General features: G+C 45.4%; 1 protein-coding gene across 9 annotated transcripts in view; it reads left to right on the top strand.

The window, feature by feature from the left end:
- Nucleotides 1–21472, top strand: part of SEL1L2 (SEL1L2 adaptor subunit of SYVN1 ubiquitin ligase) — a 74313-nt gene extending 52841 nt beyond the window's left edge. For 7 of the 9 annotated variants that reach the window (XM_077316344.1, XM_077316316.1, XM_077316306.1 and 4 more), the window contains 7 exons: nt 4570–4657; nt 4762–4910; nt 7880–8045; nt 8542–8616; nt 15862–16031; nt 18339–18464; nt 21353–21472. In XM_077316344.1, coding sequence (XP_077172459.1) covers nt 4570–4657; nt 4762–4910; nt 7880–8045; nt 8542–8616; nt 15862–16031; nt 18339–18464; nt 21353–21472 — 894 coding nt within the window. The remainder of the gene's footprint in view (nt 1–4569; nt 4658–4761; nt 4911–7879; nt 8046–8541; nt 8617–15861; nt 16032–18338; nt 18465–21352) is intronic. The other 2 variants (XM_077316327.1, XM_077316336.1) reach the window with 2 other exon arrangements.
- The last annotated feature ends 326 nt before the right edge of the window (nt 21473–21798 follow it).

The following is a 21798-nucleotide window of genomic DNA, read 5'->3' as shown; positions in this document are numbered from 1 at the left end:
CTGAGAACCCTGTCAGAACTGATTGACTCCCACAGGGCCTATATGGAGCTCTTACACCAGGCCTTTGGTTGAGGCCAGGGTGACAAAAGATCTTGCCTCTCCTCTGTGACATCATACATGGGAGATTTGGGCTTCAATTTTCTTATTGTATGGTGGAATTGGATATGGCAAAGTGGCCAGGATTCTGGGAATTTATAGATTCTAGTTTTGGATTCTATTGTATACTAGCAGATAAGCCTGCTGCATGTTAAAGACAACAGGCTCTAGGCCCCCCCGCCCCCAAGCAGTGCCAGCAGTGCAAAGAGTGCGCCGGTGGCAGTGGAACATTTGTGGGGGGGGGAAGGAAGCGGCCATTCCCCCCTCCCCCCGCTCCCCTCCTGAGCGCCATGTTGTGGCATGGAGGCAGCCGTGGGTCTTTGGAGGGCGGGAAATATTAAGAGAACAAATGGATAAGGATTTTTATTGTTGGCTACCATGAGACGGTAGGCCAGGAGCAGCGGCATACAAATATAATGGCTGGCTGGCTTCCCGGCTGCTCTGATGTCATATAAATACAATCCTCCCAAATTAGCCTCAGTAACTTACATCAACTTTCTGAACATTTAAACCAGGGGTAGTCAAACTGCGGCCCTCCAGATGTCCATGGACTACAATTCCCAGGAGCCCCTGCCAGCAAACGCTGGCAGGGGCTCCTGGGAATTGTAGTCCATGGACATCTGGAGGGCCGCAGTTTGACTACCCCTGATTTAAACCATTAACCCTTTTAAAATCTTTAGCCATAACTTAACAGAATGCCCGGGCTATAGCTTGCCTCATGGGATGGACCCACGTAGCTGGGAGCCCAAAGGTCCCTTGGAATCCCCAGTGGGAGGGGTCACTCCTCAAGGAGAAGGAGGAGGGGCCTTGGAAGGCTCCAAGGGAGAGAATTCTCAAAGGGCAGCTGGTCAGTGAGTGGGCGTGGAAGAAGTCAGGGAGGGAGGCTTAGCATTGGACAGGAGTCTGAAGTGCAGATTTGGGATCCTTGTATCTGAAGTCTGTGTCCCATTGGCTGTACTGGGCAAAAGAATGACTGTCAGAGGGCCCATTCTGTTCTGTTTCTTTCTCGTGTTTTTTAAACTGGCTGCATCATGAACTGTTTCTCAGCTTCTTGCTAGCCCCCACAGAGGCATCCACAGCTGAGCAGGGTGGGGATAGAACAAGTAGAAAGATTTGCTTGAAGGTCAATGTGCACCTCTTCAAGGAAGCACACATGTCTTTAAACTTATGTCAGCTTAGCATTCCACATGCCTTTTCAGAAGCCCTACAGCCTGACCTAAGAAAAAGTAATGAAAACATGCCAGTGGAGATGGAACATTGGTGAGGGAAGGAGGCAAGGAGCAGAGCGGGAGCACTGATGGCCATGTGGGTGGTGGCGGAGTGGAGGATTGGCCACCCAGGGGCGGGAAGAGGGTGGGCACAAAACATCTGATGGGATATGTATGTTTTTGAATTAACTTTCCCTTGGGTGGTGAAGAAAATCATGGCAAATAAATACACCAGTGAAATGGCAAATGGAATGCAAACAGAATGCAACCTGATTGCTGAAGGATGGAAAAGCAATGCAGAACAGGAAAAACTAACAATGCACGTCCACTTGGAAAATGGGCTGATGCTGGGAGGGGGGACCATGATGGGAATGCACTATGTTAGTGAAGAAAAACACCAGTGCACCAGTGTATTCAGATCCAAACTGAAAAAGACCAGTAAAAAAATTACCAGTCTGATTCTGGGGCTGCAGGAGAAGGTGGCACAGAGCTGTAGCTGCAGGAAGCTATCAGCTCTTTGCAGGGACATTGATCCTGGTCTTCCCTCTTCTGCTGGCCAGTTTAAACCGATCTACAGGGGAAGGTAGCACTGAGCTGCACCTGCAGGTAGTTATTGGCTTCCCACCCCTGTGATCCCAGCAGTTACGTTAAACTTGGCAGCAGGAGAAGGCAGTGCAGAGCTGTGCCGCATTTCCAGTCCTGCTGACCTTGGGCTGGCTGCAAGAGAAGCCAGCCTCTACTGAGGCAGTGGGAAACTCTTAGCTCCTCCCCACCCCTGCTGTTTCTTGGGCCTCTCTGGCAAACAGCAGATTGCTCCCATCTCCTCCTCACTGTTTTTAGATTTACCTGAAATTTCCAAATATATCTGGGATTTTTTCAGGTCCAAACCCCCCCCCCCCCCAGTATTCCAAGAAAACCTGGATACATTTGGGAATCATAAATATACCAGGAAAATATCGATAAGATATTTTTCCAGGCATATTTTGTGCTCAGATCCGAATGCATACCCTATTCCTAACTCCCAACTGCTCTCATAACTGCTGTTTCCCAGCTATGTCTTCTACAAAGTCTGTCTACGCTCATTGGTTACTCTTAGGGAGAGGCGGAGCATATTCCTTCTATTACAGCATATGCTATTTTCACTTCAGCTGTTGAAGAGAATATCTAGATTTAATACTAATAGTTGGGCGGGGAGGCAGCGTGCTAGAGCTCGATCTTTTCAGGCCTGGGAAGATAACCAGGGTGGGTACTTGAAGGGGGGACCACCAAGGCAGATGCCACAGGGGTTCTTGCCTTGAAAGGCCCCTACTGGGATTGCCATAAGTCAGTTGGAACTTGACAGCACAGGTGTACATAGTACTGATAGTTACTTGAGCTGGACTCAACTTTTGAGGATACAGCTTCTGAGGATATGTGATGCCCATTCTGAGAACTGAGTACTGGAACATGATGTTAAATTGTATTTTTGAAATAATGACTTTTAGAATTTTTCAAAAAACAAATGATATTCCACCTTAATTATCATGACTGTATTAACATCACAAAAATAGTTTTTACAAGACACTGGAAGCTGCTTGGGATTCTGGAATAGCAAAAGTACATTGAAAAATGTATTTTACTTGTGGCTGAAACGGAGAAGTTAAAGTATATATTTGAGTGAAAGGGCATGTGATATTACTTTATTTCAGCAAAAGGTGGATAAAATATTACAGAAACAGATTGTGACATTCTCACAATATTCAATATATTGCAAATATTTTGCTATATTAAGATTTGATGAGATTAACATTATTCTAATATGCGGCAGTGTATACATTTTATTCATCTTTTGTTTGCTTTTTAGAGAAAGCTGATTAAAAGGGGAGCAAGTTTTTTATTTTTATTTATATTTATTTATATTTTGATTTTTAGCCTGCCACTCCAGGGGTGGCTCATGGTGGGTTACAGCAGATAAAAATTCCCAATAAAATACCCCTAAAAATCTACAGACAATATCCTATCCAATATCCAACATCCAAGGCATATGTGGCGATATAAAAACAACTAAAATACCCCCCTAATACCAATTCCGGGGGTGGGCATGGGGAGCAGATCTCAAGCTGCCCGTAAGATGGTCTAAGAGGAGGTCCAGATCTTCCTGGTGCGCTGGCCTCAACCATAAACCTGGTGAAAGAACTCCATCTTACAGGGCCTGTGGAACCCCAAAATATCCCGCAGGGACCGCAGCTCTTTCAGGATTCCACCAGGTAGGGGCCAGGGCCAAAAAGGCCCTGGTCGAGGCCAAGTGCACTTTCATGGGGCTGGGTATGACCAGTAAGTTTGTTCCCTCAGAGTGTAAGGCTTTGCGGGGGGCATAGGGCAGAAGGCGGTCCCTAAGGTATCTGGGGCCCAGACCGCAAAGGGCCTTAAAGGTAAGAACCAAAACCTTGAACTAGATCTGGGCAGCAACTGGAAGCCAATGCTGCTTCAGCACAAGCTGGATATGGGCTCTCCAAGGTGTTCTTGTGAGGACCCTAGCAGCTGCATTCTGTACCAGCTGCAATTTCCAGATGAGGTCCAAGGGCAGGCACACGTAGAGCGAGTTACAGAAATCTATTATGAAGGTGACCGTCACACTTCTCCACGGTGGCCAAGTGTTCAGGGGACAGGTAGGGTGCTAGCAGCCTAGTGTGGCGCAGATGGAAAAAGGCCTGGCTGGCTACTTTTTTGACCTGAGCCTCCAATGTCAATGAGGCATCGAAAGTCACACCCAAATTCCTGGCCTAGGATGTGACGACCAGTTGCGTCCCTGCCAGGGAGGGTAAACGCGCTTCCCGCCTCCCTATGACCAAGCTAAAGGACTTCCGTCTTGGCGGAGTTGAGTATCAGATGACTCTGCTTGAGCCACCCAGCCACGGCTTCCAAACATCTGGCAAATGGTTCCAGGGGAGAGTTCGAATAGCCGTCCATCAGGAGATACAGCTGGGTGTCATCCGCATATTGATGACAACCCAAGCCATAACTCCGCACTAGTTGGGCCAGAGGGTGCATAAATATGTTAAACAACGTGGGGGAGAGGATTGAGCCCTGAGGGACCCCACAGGGGAGCTGAACTGGGCCCGACAACTCCTCTCCCACTGCCACTCTGGGTCCGGTTTAGGAGAAAGGAGCATATCGAGCTCAAGGCTGAGCCCCGTATCCCTGTCCCGGGGATTTTCCTTCTGTTTCACAGAACCAGATTCTGGTTTGATGAAAACTTTACTTTGTAAATATAATTCACTTTCAGAATTACACAGAAGCATTTAAATACTTCCAAAAAGCAGCGGAGAAAGGATGTCCCAGCGCCCAACTTCAGCTAGGAGTCATGCACCACAGTAAGTTCTAATCACAACATTCTTTGAGATGGATATATACACACACTTTTCAGTTGTTTCATTTGATGAAAATTAAATTGCTCCATCTTAAACTTGATTTGCAGCTGGAGCAGGAGTCAGAAAAGATTTTGAACTTGCCTTCCAATATTTTTACTTGGCGTCTCAAAATGGAGAACCCCTTGCGGTTTATCATTTGGCTGAAATGTATACGACAGGAAGTGGTGTGCTTAGATCATGCCAAACTGCTGTTGAAGTAAGTGTCAACTTCTGTTTGAAAGTATGTGCTTGTAAATGACAGCACTGATTACTTTTTCTCATATAATGCTTCATTGTGCAAAAATCAACATTTGCCATCAGAAAAAAAGATAGCATGACATACGTGTATGCTGCAGTAGATTACTCTAGAGTAAATTTGGATAAACAAAACCAGCGTGCCAGTGAAGTCACATCATATATGGTTTCCAGGCCATAGCTGGCAACCCCAGGTAGAAATTGGATACCACTATCGTTCCAGCATGCTGATGTCACCACCACCACCATGGAAGTAATGTCTAAGTGGGATGAAAACACTCAGATCTCCATTCCTACTCCTATCTGACCAGAATTTCTTGTAAACCTTGTAGATCAAGAAGCTTTTGTGAGTCACTGCTCACTTCTTCAAACAGATTGAAATGGGTGGTTTGTTAGTCTGTCTGCAGCAGCACAAAAAAAATCCAGACTCCAAGAGCATCTTGAACTAACAACATTTGTGGTTGGGGAGGAGCTTTCATGAGTCCCTGCTCACTTCTTTGGATAGCTCAAGACAAGTGGCTGAGTTAGTCTGTCTGCAGCAGCAGAAAAGAGCAAGAGTCCAGGAGCACCTTCAAGACTAACAGAATTTGTGGCAGGAGAGGAGCTCTCATGAGTCACTTCTGACTTCTTCACATACTTCATGTATCTGAAAACCAGTTTCTCCGGAAGTGGTAGCATGGCACATGAGACACCGCTTCAAGCCTGGCAACCTTTTCTACAAGGTACTTCAGTAGATTGCACATACTAAATTCTCATTTTCCACACAAAGTAAGAGCTTGAGGTGGTGCCATTGTTTCATGTGCCCCATCATCACTTCAAGAGAAATTGGTTTTCCCAGCAATGCCTAGAGCGACGTGACATCATTTCCGGGTTTCCCCTGGAAATGATGTCATAATGCATGTGATCTTGGCATTTAAAAAAGAATTCCTGCTCAGTGTTTCAGGGGCAACACACTGTTGTTGAAGGTCTCTAGCCAAAGTGGGAAGCCTGAGAAATTTAAATATATCTAATGCAGGTTTTCTCAGCCAGGGTTTTGTGAAACCCTGGGGTTTCTTGATGGCCCTGGAAGGATCTCCTGAATGGATGGTACTTAATTAATTTTTAATATATTTTTTAAATTAGTTAGAAAACATTATTGGGTGATATGACCAAATATGGTATTCTGGTCTAATGGAAAAAGAAGGAAATCTTACCCCCTTTTCAATCTAGCCATCTGAGCCTATTGGCTGTTAATTAGGGATGCCAATCTCTAAGTGGAGCCTCAAGTTCTCCCAGAATTATAAATCATCTCCACACTACAGGGATTGTTCCCCTAGAGAAAGTGTGCAAACTTTACAGTGTACCATAGAATCGAGATGCAATTCTTCCCCATTTTCTCCCCTCCATAGATCCCACATCCCAATGTCCAGGAATTTCCCAGGCTGGAGTTCACATCCCTAGCTCCATGTGGATTCCACAACCCTACAAATAAATTTTCCAGGGCTGGAAAGAACTGCTGGGTAGGAGGGAGCAAGTGGCTTGCCTGCTTCTGACAGATCACTGAATCCAGAGAATTTTTTTAATTTCCCCCACTAGGTCTCTCTTCACTCGTAAGGTGAAAGGAATTATTTGATGATGTAGACACAATAGTGTCATTATTGCAAATAACTAAACCTTACTTCTTATTCTAGTAGATTCTGTTCACATTCAGGTTGTAGTAAAAAACTGAGAGAGAAGCATCGTCTGCATAGGAGTAGGAGGTTGCTGTATCTACAGGAGGGACCTGTATTACTCCCTGAAAAGCTGTGTGCAGAATGGGAAGAAAAAAGGACCCAGAGAGAGAGAGAGGATGGGTCGAGGGCAACTCCCAGGTTAAGACAAAGAGAGGCATCCCATTCAAGGAGATTACACTTATATACTTCGTATGCAGTATCACTGTTAGCAGAATTAAGTTCAGCTGTTCTGGAAGACAAAGTAATTTCATGGTATTTCCCCAACCCCGATCCACATACCATGTAAATTAGTCACTCACAGTATTTTGATTGCACACACAATTACTGGCTTTATGTGATTATCACATATAGCCAATCAGAGTGGAGTGGCTGGAGATCTCCTGGGATTACAACTGGTCTCCAGGCAAGAGAGGTCAGTTAACCTGGAGAAAATGGTCACCCCTCCCCAAACCCTGCCCTCCCCAGGCTCTGCCCCTTGAATTGCCAGATGTTTTCCAATCTGTGACTGGCAACCCTAATAATATACAATTATATATGTTCATTTTATAAGCTAACTAATTTTTGGGTTTTTAAAAAAATATTTAGCTATCTGAATTGGAATGTTTACTCATAGAATCATAGAATCATAGAGTTGGAAGGGACCTGCTGGGTCATCTAGTCCAACCTCCTGCAATATGCAGGGCACTCACATCCCAATCGCTCATCCACTGTAACCTGCCACCCCCTTGAGCTTTCACAGAATCAGCCTCTCCATCAGATGGTTATCTAGCCTCTGTTTAGCATTTTCCAAAGATGGAGAACCCAGCACCTCCCGAGGAAGCCTGTTCCACTGAGAAACCGCTCTAACAGTCATGAACTTCTTCCGGATGTTTAGATGGAATTTCTTTTTAATTAATTTCATCCCATTCGTTCTGGTCTGTCCCTCTGGGGAAAGAGAGAACAATTCTGCTCCATCCTCCATATGGCAGCCTTTTAAATACCTGAAGATGGTTATCAGATCCCCTCTCAGTCTTCTTCTCTCCAGGCTAAATAGACCAAGCTCCCCCAGCATTTCTTCATATGTCTTGGTCTCCACTATATACTACTACTACTACTACTATCTCTTTCTACAAGAATAATAATTAGCATGTAATTACTTTAATAATCTTTGGATTCAGCACAGGGCTACAAACATCCGGTGGTATTCATACCTTTTCTCCCCTGTCCGTTTGCCATTCAGCTTTACAGGACTGTATGTGAGCTAGGACGATGGTCAGAAAAATTCCTGACAGCGTATTTTGCTTACCAGGCTGGTCAGATGGATCTATCTCTGATGCACTACTTATTCCTAGCTGAAATGGGTTATGAGATTGCGCAGATCAATTCAGCATACATTATTGAATCTGGTAAGAGAAACATCATGCTGCAGCTGCTTGTGGAGCCAGTGTGGCGGTATGGTTAAGAGCAGCAGATTCTAATCTGGTGAGCCAGGTTTGATTCTACACTCCTCCACATGCAGCCAGCTGGGTGACCTTGGGCTTGCCACGGTGCTGATAAAACTGTTCTGACCGAGCAATGATATCAGGGCTCTCTCATCCTTACCCACCTCACAGGGTGTCTGTTGTGGGGAGAGGAAAGGGAAGGCGAATGTAAGCAACTTTGAGCCTCCTTCGGGTAGAGAAAAGTGGCATATAAGAAACAATTCTTCTTCTTCAGTAATATCAGGGCTCTCTCAGCTTCACCCGCCTCACAGGGCAGTTGTGGGGAGAAGAAGGGAAGTCGATTTTAAGCTGCTTTGAGACTCCTTCATGCAGTGAAAAACAGCGTATAAAAAACTTTTGTTCTTATATTTTGAACTTGAGGGAATGCATTGGGGTAAGCAATGTAACTTTCTTGTTACAGAAAAGATTAAAATATTCCACCAAAACCAGATATCTCCACTGGCTCTTCTTTTATGGAACCGGGCTGCGTCTCAAGGTACAAAGAGCATTAAAAATAACTTGTACCAAGCTTTCCTCTCTTATTAATGTGATTTTTCTCCAGTTCTACTCTTGCAGTTGAAAACTCGGGCCATTCCGCACAACTTGAATGTAGACAAAGTATAACCTTTATTAAACGCTATTAATTTAATGTTACGCATGATGTCGTAAACAAACCGCCAAACTCCCGCCAAACTCCCGCAACAATCGGAATTTTATAGAGTTTAGGGAAAATCCAGAAAAGGGGATTCCTCCTGAAAAAACCGCTACACTTCTGAGCACAAGCCTCAACACATCAGCGAAAGACATGTGCATTCTAAAAATAGCGGTAGGAAGAATGTCCCTCCCTCGCTCTCACCCCCGAGCTTCCGGAGACGCGATCGCCATTTTTTCCTCCTTAAACCAGCGAAAGCTGTGAATAAGTGAGGCTTCTTCAGCTGAAGTCCCTCCACGAGCAATTCAGAAGTGCTTAACAGTAAAACAACACTCCCTTCTGTAATTGTCTTTAAAGTCCGAGCACAATACAGCCCCCTGTTCGACACTGCCTGAAATTTTGGCCAGAAATTGCACCCATCGGAGGGTGGGTATTTTTTTTTTATTTGAAGAGCTTGTAAATGATTAAGCGCCAGCTCCTATGCCAGGGAAAAAGGTCTTTCTGAGCCATTGAATTAACAAATATTTGTTGCTACTGGTGTTTTCGGATTTTTAAAAAGCACGAACACAACAGTTCTGTTTAATTGATGGCTAGGGGCGGGAAAAAGCACGGAAAAATATCTCCTCCTTTGTTGCGATTCCAGCGAGACCAGAAACCTGTGGGGAATGAATAGAACGCTACTGAGACTTCAGTATTCTGCTAGAATTTAAGGTGTGCAGAATGACGAAATTCCACTATTAAATATAGCGTTTCTGCATAATGCAAACATTTAACAACCTTGGTCGTTGTGCGGGATGGCCCCAAGTAAGGATGATGCTACAGAGTCATGGATCTTGCATATTTATTTTCTCACTGGTTAATTAATAACTAAAACCATATTCCCATGGACATTTCTTTATGAAGCTTTGTATTTGCCAATATTAACTATCAACTGTGTTCCTTTTAAAAATATTTTGGTCCTTTTCACATGCTAATGTTGTTCTTTCCGCCCCTACTCAACTGTAGGCCCAGTTTTTAAAATAGAGGGTTTAAAAAAGGCAAGCATATGTCTTAATTATGAAAGCCCCACTAATTTTATTGTCCTAAACTTTAAAATTGTATTTTGACACAAAGGAGTGTAGAAAAGCTTAAATGTGCATTTTACATGACGGTTCTTTTATATAGATCTTCCATGTTCATTCTTCCATTTTTGTCAGAGGAAAGGACAAACGATCCAAGGTCATGATTGTTAGGATATAGAACTAATTATTTTTTAGAGTTCTGTGACACACCTGTCCAAGTCTGTAAGCAGTCTGCAGAGCATAGAAATAAACGCACTGAGCAGTAAAGACATAGCTATGGTGAACCTTTAACTTTCACTCAAGCAAGACAACTCTGCCTTATCCTCCGTGCCCTGAAGGTGACTGGATTCTCTGTCACTTACACACTCAGCGGGTTAACATATCCTGACCTGTGTCTGAGAGTTGCATCTCTCGACCTTCATTCTGGCTACGGCCTCCCTTGCAGTGTGGTTCTCTGATCTGGAAAAATGAACAACATTTTAGTACAGCATTTTAATACAGGAGTGAGGCCCTAAAATAATAGGTCTCTCTGTTACAAAACTTGATAATGAAACTCGGAGACTGCCAAGCAACAGTCACCACAACAGTACCCATTTAGGGTTTTGTGCGGCGTGTCCAAATCGGCTGTTCCAGGCCAACGTAGCCAGCGCCGTGCCATAGGGGGGGGGAGGCACAGATGCCAGTGTACAACTCAGTGCACACACGCAGGAGCACATCTGTGTGTGCACACCAAGTTATGCACCAACACCCGTGCCTTCCCTTCCCCCCTGCGTTGCGGCGCTGACTGCGTTGGCCTGGAACGGCCAATTCGGACACACCACACACAACCCTAGTACCCATATGTAAAGCACAACAAAGTTTGAGTCTAGTGCCATCTTTCAGACCAATAAGTTTCTTTCTGGGTGTTGGATCCATGTGTCAAGGGGCACAGAGGCACTGGAAGCGTTTCAGCTCTTTATTGGTGACAGCACAATAATATTGGTGATACAAAGGAGTACCAAGACATCACTGAACCCCCCCTGCCAAACACACCCCACATAAGTTAAAGCCCCCCCCCTCAAAAAAACGCAGGTGGCCAATGACTGTCATGCATTTCACCCTCCATACCTTCTTTCAGCTGGTTGGTAGCTTGCACATTATAGGGTGGTGAATTCACTTTTCTGGATTCCCAAAATTGTGCGTTAAAAAAGGTGAAATTGCAAGCCTGTTGTCCAGCCTCTGGATGTAGGTGACATCATGTGGAGGGGCCAGAATATGCCGCCTACATTCAGAGGCTGTACAGCTACATTTCTTTCATGCAGAAATGCCATGAATCTTGATCCTGCCTCAAATCTCAAGCTTGGTATAGCTTCTAGGTAACACTGTGTGTGAACGAGACCTTGGAGTACTTGTGGATTGTAAACTAAACATGAGCAGCAGTGATGCAGCGGTAAAAAAGGTGAATGCCATTTTGGGCTGTATCAACAGGGGCATCACATCAAAATCACAAGATGTCATAGTCCCATTGTATACGGCACTGGTCAGACCACACCTGGAGTACTGTGTGCAGTTCTGGAGGCCTCACTTCAAGAAGGACGTAGATAAAATTGAAAGGGTACAGAGGAGAGCGACAAAGATGATCTGTGGCCAAGGGACCAAGCCCTATGAAGATAGGCTGAGGGACTTGGGAATGTTCAGCCTGGAGAAAAGGAGGTTGAGAGGGGACATGATAGCCCTCTTTAAGTATTTGAAAGGTTGTCACTTGGAGGAGGGCAGGATGCTGTTTCTGTTGGCTGCAGAGGAGAGGACACGCAGTAATGGGTTTAAACTTCAAGTACAACGATATAGGCTAGATATCAGGAAAAAAATTTTCACATCAGAGTAGTTCAGCAGTGGAATAGGCTGCCTAAGGAGGTGGTGAACTCCCCCTCACTGGCAGTCCTCAAGCAAATGCTGGATACACACTTTTCTTGGATGCTTTAGGATGCTTAGGGCTGATTCTGCTTTGAGCAGGGAGTTGGACTAGATGGCTTGTATGGCCCCTTCCGACTCTATGATTCTATGATTCTAACTTTATGTGTGCATGCACAGTTCTTCAGCTACACTGAACCATTGCATATAGGCAGAGGGTGTTGCCAGGAAGAGCTAATTAGAGTCAAGATGCATACATAACTGAGCAGTAAATATCACTAAGATTTGGATGCAGGCAAATGGTAATTTATTTATTTAATTTCTACACATACACCCTTCTCCCAAAGTTGGCTTGGGGCAGTTAAAAAGAACTCTCCACCCTCACAAACACCTTCCACCAGCCACCTGGACTGGAAATGGTAAGAAATGGGGTGGGGGGGGGAGAAGGAATAGCATCAAATTCTTGCTGAGTTACAGGTTAATGGAACTCCCAGGACTTAACAGAAATATCAGTTTCTTATCTCTATACACATGCTAATGTCATTCAGTTCTCATACTTGTTTTTAAATTATTTTATTATGCTGAATGTTACTTTGTTGCTACTTATAGGTCTTATCAATTGCCTGCCTCCAGTCTTAGCTATACTTATTGCTCTCTTATGCTTCTTGAATCTAATTAGCCCTTCCTGGCAACACCTTCCCCTCCATCTACTGATAAAGGCTAAAGGTGCTACTGTTGATTCAGACCAACACACTTACCTGCCTGGATCGTATGTGAAACAGTCCTTATTCAAGCAGAAATGCTAAAATTACTCTGCATTGTTCACCTGTGCTAAGTGAAACATTATTGTACCTCTGCTATTTTTTTTTCCTGCAGGCAAAAAAACATAGAATCATAGAGTTGGAAGGGGCCATACAGGCCATCTAGTCCAACCCCCTGCTCAACGCAGGATCAGCCCTAAGCATCCTAAAGCATCCAAGAAAAGTGTGTATCCAACCTTTGCTTGAAGACTTCCAGTGAGGGGGAGCTCACCACCTCCTTAGGCAGCCTATTCCACTGCTGAACTACTCTGACTGTGACTGTGACTATCTAGCCTATATCGTTGTAGTTTAAATCCATTACTGCATGTCCTTTCCTCTGCAGCCAACGGGAACAGCATCCTGCCCTCTTCCAAATGACAACCTTTCAAATACTTAAAGAGGGCTATCATGTCCCCTGTCAACCTCCTTTTCTCCAGGCTGAACATTCCCAAGTCCCTCAACCTATCTTCATAGGGCTTGGTCCCTTGGCCACAGATCATCTTCGTCGCTCTCCTTTGTACCCTTTCAATTTTATCTACGTTCTTCTTGAAGTGAGGCCTTCAGAACTGCACACAGTACTCCAGGTGTGGTCTGACCAGTGCCATATACAATGGGACTATGACATCTTGTGATTTTGATGTGATGCCCCTGTTGGTACAGCCAAAAATGGCATTTGCCTTTTTTACTGCTGCATCACACTGCCTGCTCATGTTTAGTTTACAATCCACAAGTATCCCAAGGTCTCGTTCACACACAGTGTTACCTAGAAGCATATCCCGCATCCAGTAGGTATGATTTTGACTTTTCTGACCCAGGTACAGAACTTTACACTTATCTTTATTAAATTGCATCTTGTTCTCATTTGCCCATTTTTCCATTGTGTTCAGATCTCGTTGAACTCTGTCTCTATCTTCTGGAGTATTTGCCAGTCCTCCCAATTTGGTGTCATCTGCAAACTTGATGAGTAGTCCCTCCACCTCTCATCTAGATCATTAATAAATATATTAAAAAGTACCGGACCGAGCACCGAGCCCTGAGGTACCACGCTACTCACCTCCCTCCAGTCTGATGAAACACCATTGACAACAACTCTTTGAGTGTAGTCTGTAACCAATTCACTATCCACCTAACTATCTGAAAATCCAGATTGCAGTCCTTCAACTTATCCATCAGAACATCATGGGGAACCTTATCAAAAGCTTTACTAAAATCCAAGTAAACGACATCAACTGAATTTCCACGATCCAGCAAACCTGTAACTTGGTCAAAAAAGGAAACCAGGTTGGTCTGACAGGACCTGTTGGAGACAAATCCATGCTGACTTCCTTGGATCACCAAATTGTCCTCCAGATGTTTGCAGATCGCTCCCTTTAATATGTGCTCCATTATCTTCCCCACAACAGAAGTCAAACTCACTGGTCTGTAGTTTCCCGGGTCATCCTTCCTCCCTTTTTGGGAGGAAGATAATATAATGCAAGATATTTCTTCTCATGCAGTTTTGAAAATTTTGCTCACTCGTTGCAAGATCAAAGCCATTAACCATGAGCCTGAATACAACCAGCTTTTCCTCTCATGGAAAACAATAAAAGAAGTTTCCTCAGGTCATGAAAATGACCTTCCTTGGGATAATGGGACCTGTGTGGATAAAAGTCACTTAGGATGGGGGCTGTAAAAAGGTCAGGGACTGGGTGAGATGGAGCGAACAAGCTGACTGGATCCAACCCATTGTCATCTTTATGTTTTTGAGGACAAACTCACCCTATACCGAATAACAGTTCAAAGTGTCCAATGCAATCCTACTAAGCCAGAATCAGATTTTCCAGACCCAATAGAATTTATGCCACTCCTCTACCAGTTTTACCCACCCTAGCAGGGGTGCCACTTACCATCGTGCCCCAAGCTAGGAATTTGGGTGTGACCATTGATGCCTCCCTGACTATGGAGGCTCAGGTCAAGAGAGTAGCGGGCCAGGCATTTTTCTATCTTTGCCAGGCCCGGCTACTAGCGCCCTACCTGTCCCCTGACTACTTGGCCACAGTGATCCATGTGACAGTCACCTCCAGAATAGATTTCTGTAACTTGCTCTACGCAGTCCTACCCTTGTCCCTGACCCGGAAACTACAGCTGGTACAAAATGCAGCTGCCAGGGTCCTCACTGGAACATCTTGAAGGGCCCACATCCAGCCAGTGCTGAGGCAGCTGCATTGGCTGCCAATTGCTGCCCAGATCTGGTTCAAGGTTTTGGTTTTAACCTTCAAGGCCATACGCGGGTTGGGACCCACATACCTGAGGGACCGACTACCGCTCTATGCCCCCCGCAGGACCTTACGCTCTGTGGGTGAGAACCTGTTGGTCATCCCTGGCCCGAAGGAAGCGCGCCTAGCCTCGACCAGGGCAGGGCTTTTTCAGTCCTGGCCCCTACCTGGTGGAATGAGCTCCCGGGTGATCTGCGGGCCCTGCGGGATTCGTCAGCTTTCCGCAGGGCCTGTAAAACGGAGCTCTTCCACCAGGTCTATGGTTGAGGCTGCGGTCAGTGAATCAGGGGCATCGCTCCCCCCCTAGGAGTTGGAGTGTACGCTACTCCCCTATCCTTTCCTCTTCACCTCTTTGATAATTGGGGGGAGGGATGGGATTTTTAGCCGTCATGTTAGTAGATTGATGTTTTAATGGGAATTTTAATGGGGTTAGTTGTTGTGACCCGCCTTGAGCCTGTCGGGAGAGGCTGGAAATAAATATAACAACAACAACAAGAACCCTGGCTTCCCAAAGGACAGCCCTAACCATGCATGGATCCCAAAGGATATTTGATCTGTGGATGCATTTTGCTACAGCAGCAAAGAGGTCCTGCTGTCCCTGTGATTTCAACAAGATGCTGTCATGGAACATGGGGGACTGTAGTTAAGTATGAGAGAGGGCGGCTTCTAACTTGTCAAGGATCCATATTCTTATGGACTTTCCGTGTCCAAGGTAGCCCTGTGGGTCCTATGTCTGAAGGCACTCAAAACAGGTGAACACGAGCACTGACTTAATGGGGCTGCTGCACATCCAACTTTCCTCCGAGGAGTCTTCTTGCAGCTTCAGTGGCTCAACTGGAGGAAGGCTTCCAAATTGGTTCAGGGGTGGACGCGCTCCACCATATGCTGTCAGGCCCCCTACACATATACCTTTAGGTAGGCCATTTTGAATGACATCCTATGCCATTTACAGAACAGTCTTTGTGAGCGGGGAGTCAGCACTAGGGAATTGAACATTAAGAAACATTTTTAAAATCTGTCTTGGGATGATAACAGCAGGATGCAATTAAAAACTAAAACCCAAACTATGTCTTTGTTTTCCAGGCAACATATTTGCCAGAGTTAAAACAGGAGACTATCACTACTACGGTTTTGGAACAAAGAGAGACTACATCACAGCAGCAGTGCATTACAGCCTGGCAGCCGATCAATACAGTGCTCAAGCCATGTTCAATCTGGGATATATGTGTGAGCATGGCTTAGGAGTTCCAAAGGTAATGTTACCGGGCCCTACCTCATTAACACTGCAGAGTTTAATTGTGAACATTCTGCTTAACAGAAAGAAGTGATGAAGCATGTTTCCCTTAGGGGTTACATATCTGACCTGCCAAAGGAAATGTGACGCCTTGATTCAGCTCGGGGGCCCCAACCATTTTGAGTCTGTGGTCATTTTGGAAACTCTGACACAGGGAAACGGGGGCAACCACAAAATGGCTGTTGCAGGAGATGGAGCCGGCCACAAAATGGCAGCCACGGTAGGCGCAGAGTGTGGAAAAAAGGGCATAATCTTAAAATATATATTGGGGAAGACTGCAGGGCTTGGACTAGATGACCCATGGGGTTCCTTCCAACTCTATTATTCTATGATTCTATTTCTATAAAACCAACACTGTGGTGGCAACATCTGCTGAAATAACTTTGCTTTAATCTGCACTGCCTAGCAGCGCCCTCCTGGACAAGAGCCCCAACTGGCCTCCCCAATTTCGAAAATGAATGGTGAGTGCCAGGAAAAATCTTGGAGGGTGCCATACTGCCCTTGGGCACCATGTAGGGGACCCATGGATTATACAATGGCCCAGAGGCTTTTAAAAACACTGGTATTTTAGGAAGGGCAAAGGCCCATGACATTTGACTGCACAACTGGCAATGACAAGTCGACAAAGCACAAGGATGGGGACATTAGCGAGATACGATATGTGCCATTTAAATTATTTTGACCCGCCCCCACACGTCTCCCAAGGCTTCCCCCACTCTTCGGAGGGTGGGAGCAGCATCGGAAGGCCAGCACACTCCAGCACTGAGGTGCGCCAGCTGCCACCAGCACCGCCAGTCTCTGGAGAGGGCAGGAGCAACCTCAGAAGACTGGCAGCAGCAGTGACGCCAGAGCTATGAGAGCGCCTCACTACTCTGCCGCCACCACCGCTGCTGCGGTCCATCTAGTACCATGCTCCTTAAGGCAGGAGGATGGACTGTCTCTATTTACATTTGAGGGAGTGGGCCCGTAGATATTCCACATCAAAAATGATGCATAGGATGGAGAGAGGGAGAAGGAGAAAAATTTCTTTTTGTCAACTCCCCCTCCCCCATGCATCATCTTGAAACCTCTATCATGTCCCCCGTCCGTGTTCTCTTTTTCCAAAGTCCCCATCTCTTCAGCCTTTCTTCCCAGGGAAGGTGATTCAACCCTCTAATCATCTTGGTCGCCTTCCTCTGCACTTTCACCAGCTCCCAGTGGGATCCAGAGTGACATTTCTACAGGTGCAGGAAATTCTGCCCATCTTCTCCCCTCTCCACAGGTTTGCCCTCGACAGGTTCACCCCCCTCAGACACATCGGCTCAGATCCAAGACCTGGCAGAACGCTTTTGGCTATTGCAAATGCAAAGGCCTCTTTTTGGCCCTCTGTCCTTTCCTCAGCCAGTTTGGTCTAATGGTTAGGAGTGCGGACTTCTAATCTGATGAGCCAGGTTCAATTCTGCGCTCCCCCACATGCAGCCAGCTGGATGACCTTGGGCTCACCACAGCACTGATAAAACTGTTCTGACCGGGCAGTGATATCAGTGCTCCCTCAACCTCACCCACTTCACAGGGTGTCTGTGGAAGGGAGAGGAAAGGGAAGGCGACTGTAAGCCGCTTTGAGCCTCCGTCGGGTAGAGAAAAGCGGCATATGAGAACTAACTTTTCTTCTTCAGTAATATCAGGGCTCTCTCAACCTCACCCACTTCAAAGGGTGTCTGTTGTGGGGAAAGGAAAAGGAAGGTAATTGTAAGCCGCTTTGAACCTCCTTCGGGTAGAGAAAAAGTGGCATATAAAAACCAACTCTTTTTCAGTAATATCAAGGCTCTCTCAGCCTCACCCACTTTAAAGGGTGTCTGTTGTGGGGAGAGGAAAGGTAAGGTAATGGTAAGCCACTTCGAGACTCCTTCGGGTAGAGAAAAGCGGCATATAAGTACCAACTCTTCTTCTTCCTCATCTGTGGAGTGGGGGGGGGGTCTTTGGAGAGGCTTTTCTGAATACAGGAACAAGCTATATTGCTAGAGCATTGTTAGGACAATCCGTTGTTGCAAACATACTTGTTTCACTGAATTCTCCACTGAATTGTCATAAGAATGTATCTAAATACATTTGTAAAAAGTACTTAATGTGTTCTTTGATGGGTCAATAATTGGAATTTCAAGAGCCTGTTGATTCCTTTATTTCCGAAAGTAAACTCCAGATGGCTACCTTGTTAGTCTGCAGGAAGGTACCATCATTTGAAGACGCTTTAGTTGCATCAACTGCCAAAATGGCTTCCTACTTTTAGGATATACATTTAGCTAGAAGATGGTACAGCCTTGCAGCAAAGTCAAGCCCCGATGCTTTGATACCGGTGTTCCTGGCAAGTGTTAAACTAGAAGCTACCCATCTGCTCAGCAAACCACTTCTCAATGTAAGTAACATTTGTACAACTCAGTCTGTTGTTGGCTTTCAGGGCCTGCCATTCGTCCACTCAGCAGTTTGGAGGGCTGCCAGCTCTGGGTTGGGAAACACCAGATTTTGGGGATGGAGACGTTTACAGAAGGGAGTGACCTCAGCAGGGACTAATGCCCTGGAGTACAAAGCAGCCTTTTCTCCAGGATCTTGGCCTTGTGGATCTTGGCCATCTGGCGAGTGGTTCTAACAGTGGGAGATCTTCAGTTGCTGCCTGGAGTTTGGCAACCTTATGTGTTGAGAGGGGCTACATCATTAAAGCAGCAAATGGGCAGATGCATTGTTGTTTCCAGGTTTTCTAAGACCTATCGTAGAATTTTTTTCAGTTTGGGATGCTGAAACTCTCACTTCCTAATCCACTCCTGCAACCAGGGAGGGGACAGTGTACACTAGTGTCGGTGGTTGCCCCCCCCCCAATATGAATGTATTGATTTTTTAAAAAATGTCTGCCCACATGCTCATCTCCATCTAGTCAGCAGGAGTGATCTGAAAGTGACTTTGTCTCCTTCACCGTTATTTCTGTAAATGTCCCTGAAAAGGCCTCTTAAGTGCTAGCTAGCTGAATTCAGTAAGTTATGTCATTTTGTGAGAATACCCAGTATTAATGTGCCATGTTCCTGACTCTGCAAAAGGCCTTGCTGAAACAATACTGGTCGACATTATGGTTTAATATAACACTGATGTGTGAGGTGACATGCAACATGAAGAAGCAAGTCCCTTTCTATTCCGTTCGATGGGCCACAGCAGAAGGGGATGAGATCCTTACAGTGAACAGTGGAAAACAGGTCAAGAGCAAGAGGGAGAGAATTCAAAAAGGGTTTCTTCAGTAAATGGGTTGAGGAAAGGAGAACAAAGAAAAGATTGCCCCAGGCACTGGCAGGGGGACAAAGAAATATGCATGTGAGTTCGTGTATCTGGGCTATGTTCCTAAGACAGCATGTTGGAGGGAGCTGCAAAAAGATACATAATACAGAACTATAACAGAGACCACAGAACACATTAAAAATGCAGACCCTCCCAGTGTGGGATCTGCTGCAGGGCAATACTTTCTTATTAATAGTATTACCCAAACTGGGCCCAAAGAAGGGGAAATTAGCTTTAAAGGGGTTCCAGGAAGGAATGATACAGGACACTGGTCTGAGTGTGCGAGTGAACACAATGGAAAAATGGGCAAAAAAAATGGGCAAATGAGAACAAGATGCAATTTAATAAAGATAAGTGTAAAGTTCTGCATCTGGGTCAGAAAAATGAAAAGCATGCCTATTGGATGGGGGATACGCTTCTAGGTAGCACTGTGTGTGAATGAGACCTTGGGGTACTTGTGGATTGTAAACTAAACATGAGCAGGCAGTGTGATGCAGCGGTAAAAAAGGCAAATGCCATTTTGGGCTGTATCAACAGGGGCATCACATCAAAATCACAAGATGTCATAGTCCCATTGTATACGGCACTGGTCAGACCACACTTGGAGTACTGTGTGCAGTTCTGGAGGCTTCACTTCAAGAAGGACGTAGATAAAATTGAAAGGGTACAAAGGAGAGCGAAGAAGATGATCTGGGGCCAAGGGACCAAGCCCTATGAAGATAGGTTGAGGGACTTGGGAATGTTCAGCCTGGAGAAAAGGAGGTTGAGAGGGGACATGATAGCCCTCTTAATTTGAATACTTGATTTGAATACTTAATTTGAAAAGTTGTCACTTGGAGGAGGGCAGGATGCTGTTTCCGTTGGCTGCAGAGGAGAGGACGCACAGTAATGGGTTTAAACTTCAAGTACAACGATATAGGCTAGATATCAGGAAAAAAATGTTCACAGTCAGAGTAGTTCAGCAGTGGAATAGGCTGCCTAAGGAGGTGGTGAGCTCCCCCTCACTGGCAGTCTTCAAGCAAAGGTTGGATACACACTTTTCTTGGATGCTTTAGGATGCTTTGGGCTGATCCTGCATTGAGCAGGGGGTTGGACTAGATGGCCTGTAGGGCCCCTTCCAACTCTATGATTCTGTGATATTGTGAATTTAATCACAAATGGTTTATTGTAAACAAAATTAAAAGAATAAAAATGTAAAGAAACCTATTTCCTTGAGTAACACTCTTCCCCCAAGAGGGCAATTTTATAAATCACAGGAGGCAGGAATGTCTTAGGAAGGGCATCTGCTTGGAAATCCTGGGCTTGAGGTCTGGTGAGGTCCAGTGTCAAATGCAGCTGAACTCCAAGGAGCAGGGGGGGGGGAAGGGGGTGTTCAGATAATGGGAAAACCTGGGACCTTTTCCGTGGACCTGGGATAGTTGTTTGTTTGTTTTGTTTTAATGGGGAAGGGTCCCATAGGTAGACCCATTTCCCCTGGAACATGGCTGGTCCAAGATATGATGCTCAAAGATTACTGCTGTCAGAATCTAGCAGGACAATGTGTAGGGAATGACCTGACCTTCTGAGATGGGGTTTTAGCATACTGACAAAAAACCAGGAGTAAATGATGGGTTTAGATGTCATCCTGAGGACCCTTCCTGGGTGAACTGGCTGCTAGGCTGCCTTCAACAATGGCTGCATTGGATTAGATCGATTCAGGTAGGTGGTTGTGTTGGTCTAAAGTAGCAGTCCAGGGGCACCTTAAAAAACTAACAAAGTTTTATTAATGATACAAACTTTTGTATGCATGCATGCTTCTTCAGATACCTAGATACAGAGGACTTTGGGATACAGGTCTCTGGGTCCCCATAAAGCTCTCCTTGTGATCAAAGCAAAGATAAAATGTCAGCAGGCACAGGGGTAGCCAGAAAGAAAGAACATAGCTCTCTCCCCTCCCCCAAGAGCTGATATTTTTGTAAAAACATTTTCCCCCTCTCACAATAGCTTGCTGAAAACTGGAAACTGCCAGAACTGGACAGAATCCTGAGCCTGCACTGGGACCTCTTTTTGATACTATTCATTGTTATTTTACTTATAGTGGTAATAAACAGTAGGCAAAACTAATTAGTAGTGGTCAAAAAGACTGTTTTCTTTAGATGATCTCTAACTCATGGGCTGTATCTATACCAGGGCTGCCAACTCTGGGTTGAGAAATTCTGTAGATTTGGGGTGGGGGGGGGGGGTAGAGCCTTCAGGCGGGCAGTGTCTGCAGACAAAAAAAAGCAGCCATTTCCTCCAGGGGAGCTGATTTCTGGCACCAGACCAGCTATCCTTCTGGGAGATCTCCAAGCCCCACCTGGAGGTTGGCCTATCTCCAGAAGGCTAGAATTAGGCAACACCTGTTCAGAAAGCAGCATGCCAAAGTGGCTGGGATTTGTTAAAGGGGGAAA

The sequence above is a fragment of the Paroedura picta genome, chromosome 1, assembly GCF_049243985.1.
Source record: "Paroedura picta isolate Pp20150507F chromosome 1, Ppicta_v3.0, whole genome shotgun sequence".
NCBI classification, from domain to species: domain Eukaryota; kingdom Metazoa; phylum Chordata; class Lepidosauria; order Squamata; family Gekkonidae; genus Paroedura; species Paroedura picta.
The sequence above is the reverse complement of the archived record's forward strand: the minus strand, read 5'-3'. Positions and strand labels throughout refer to the sequence as shown.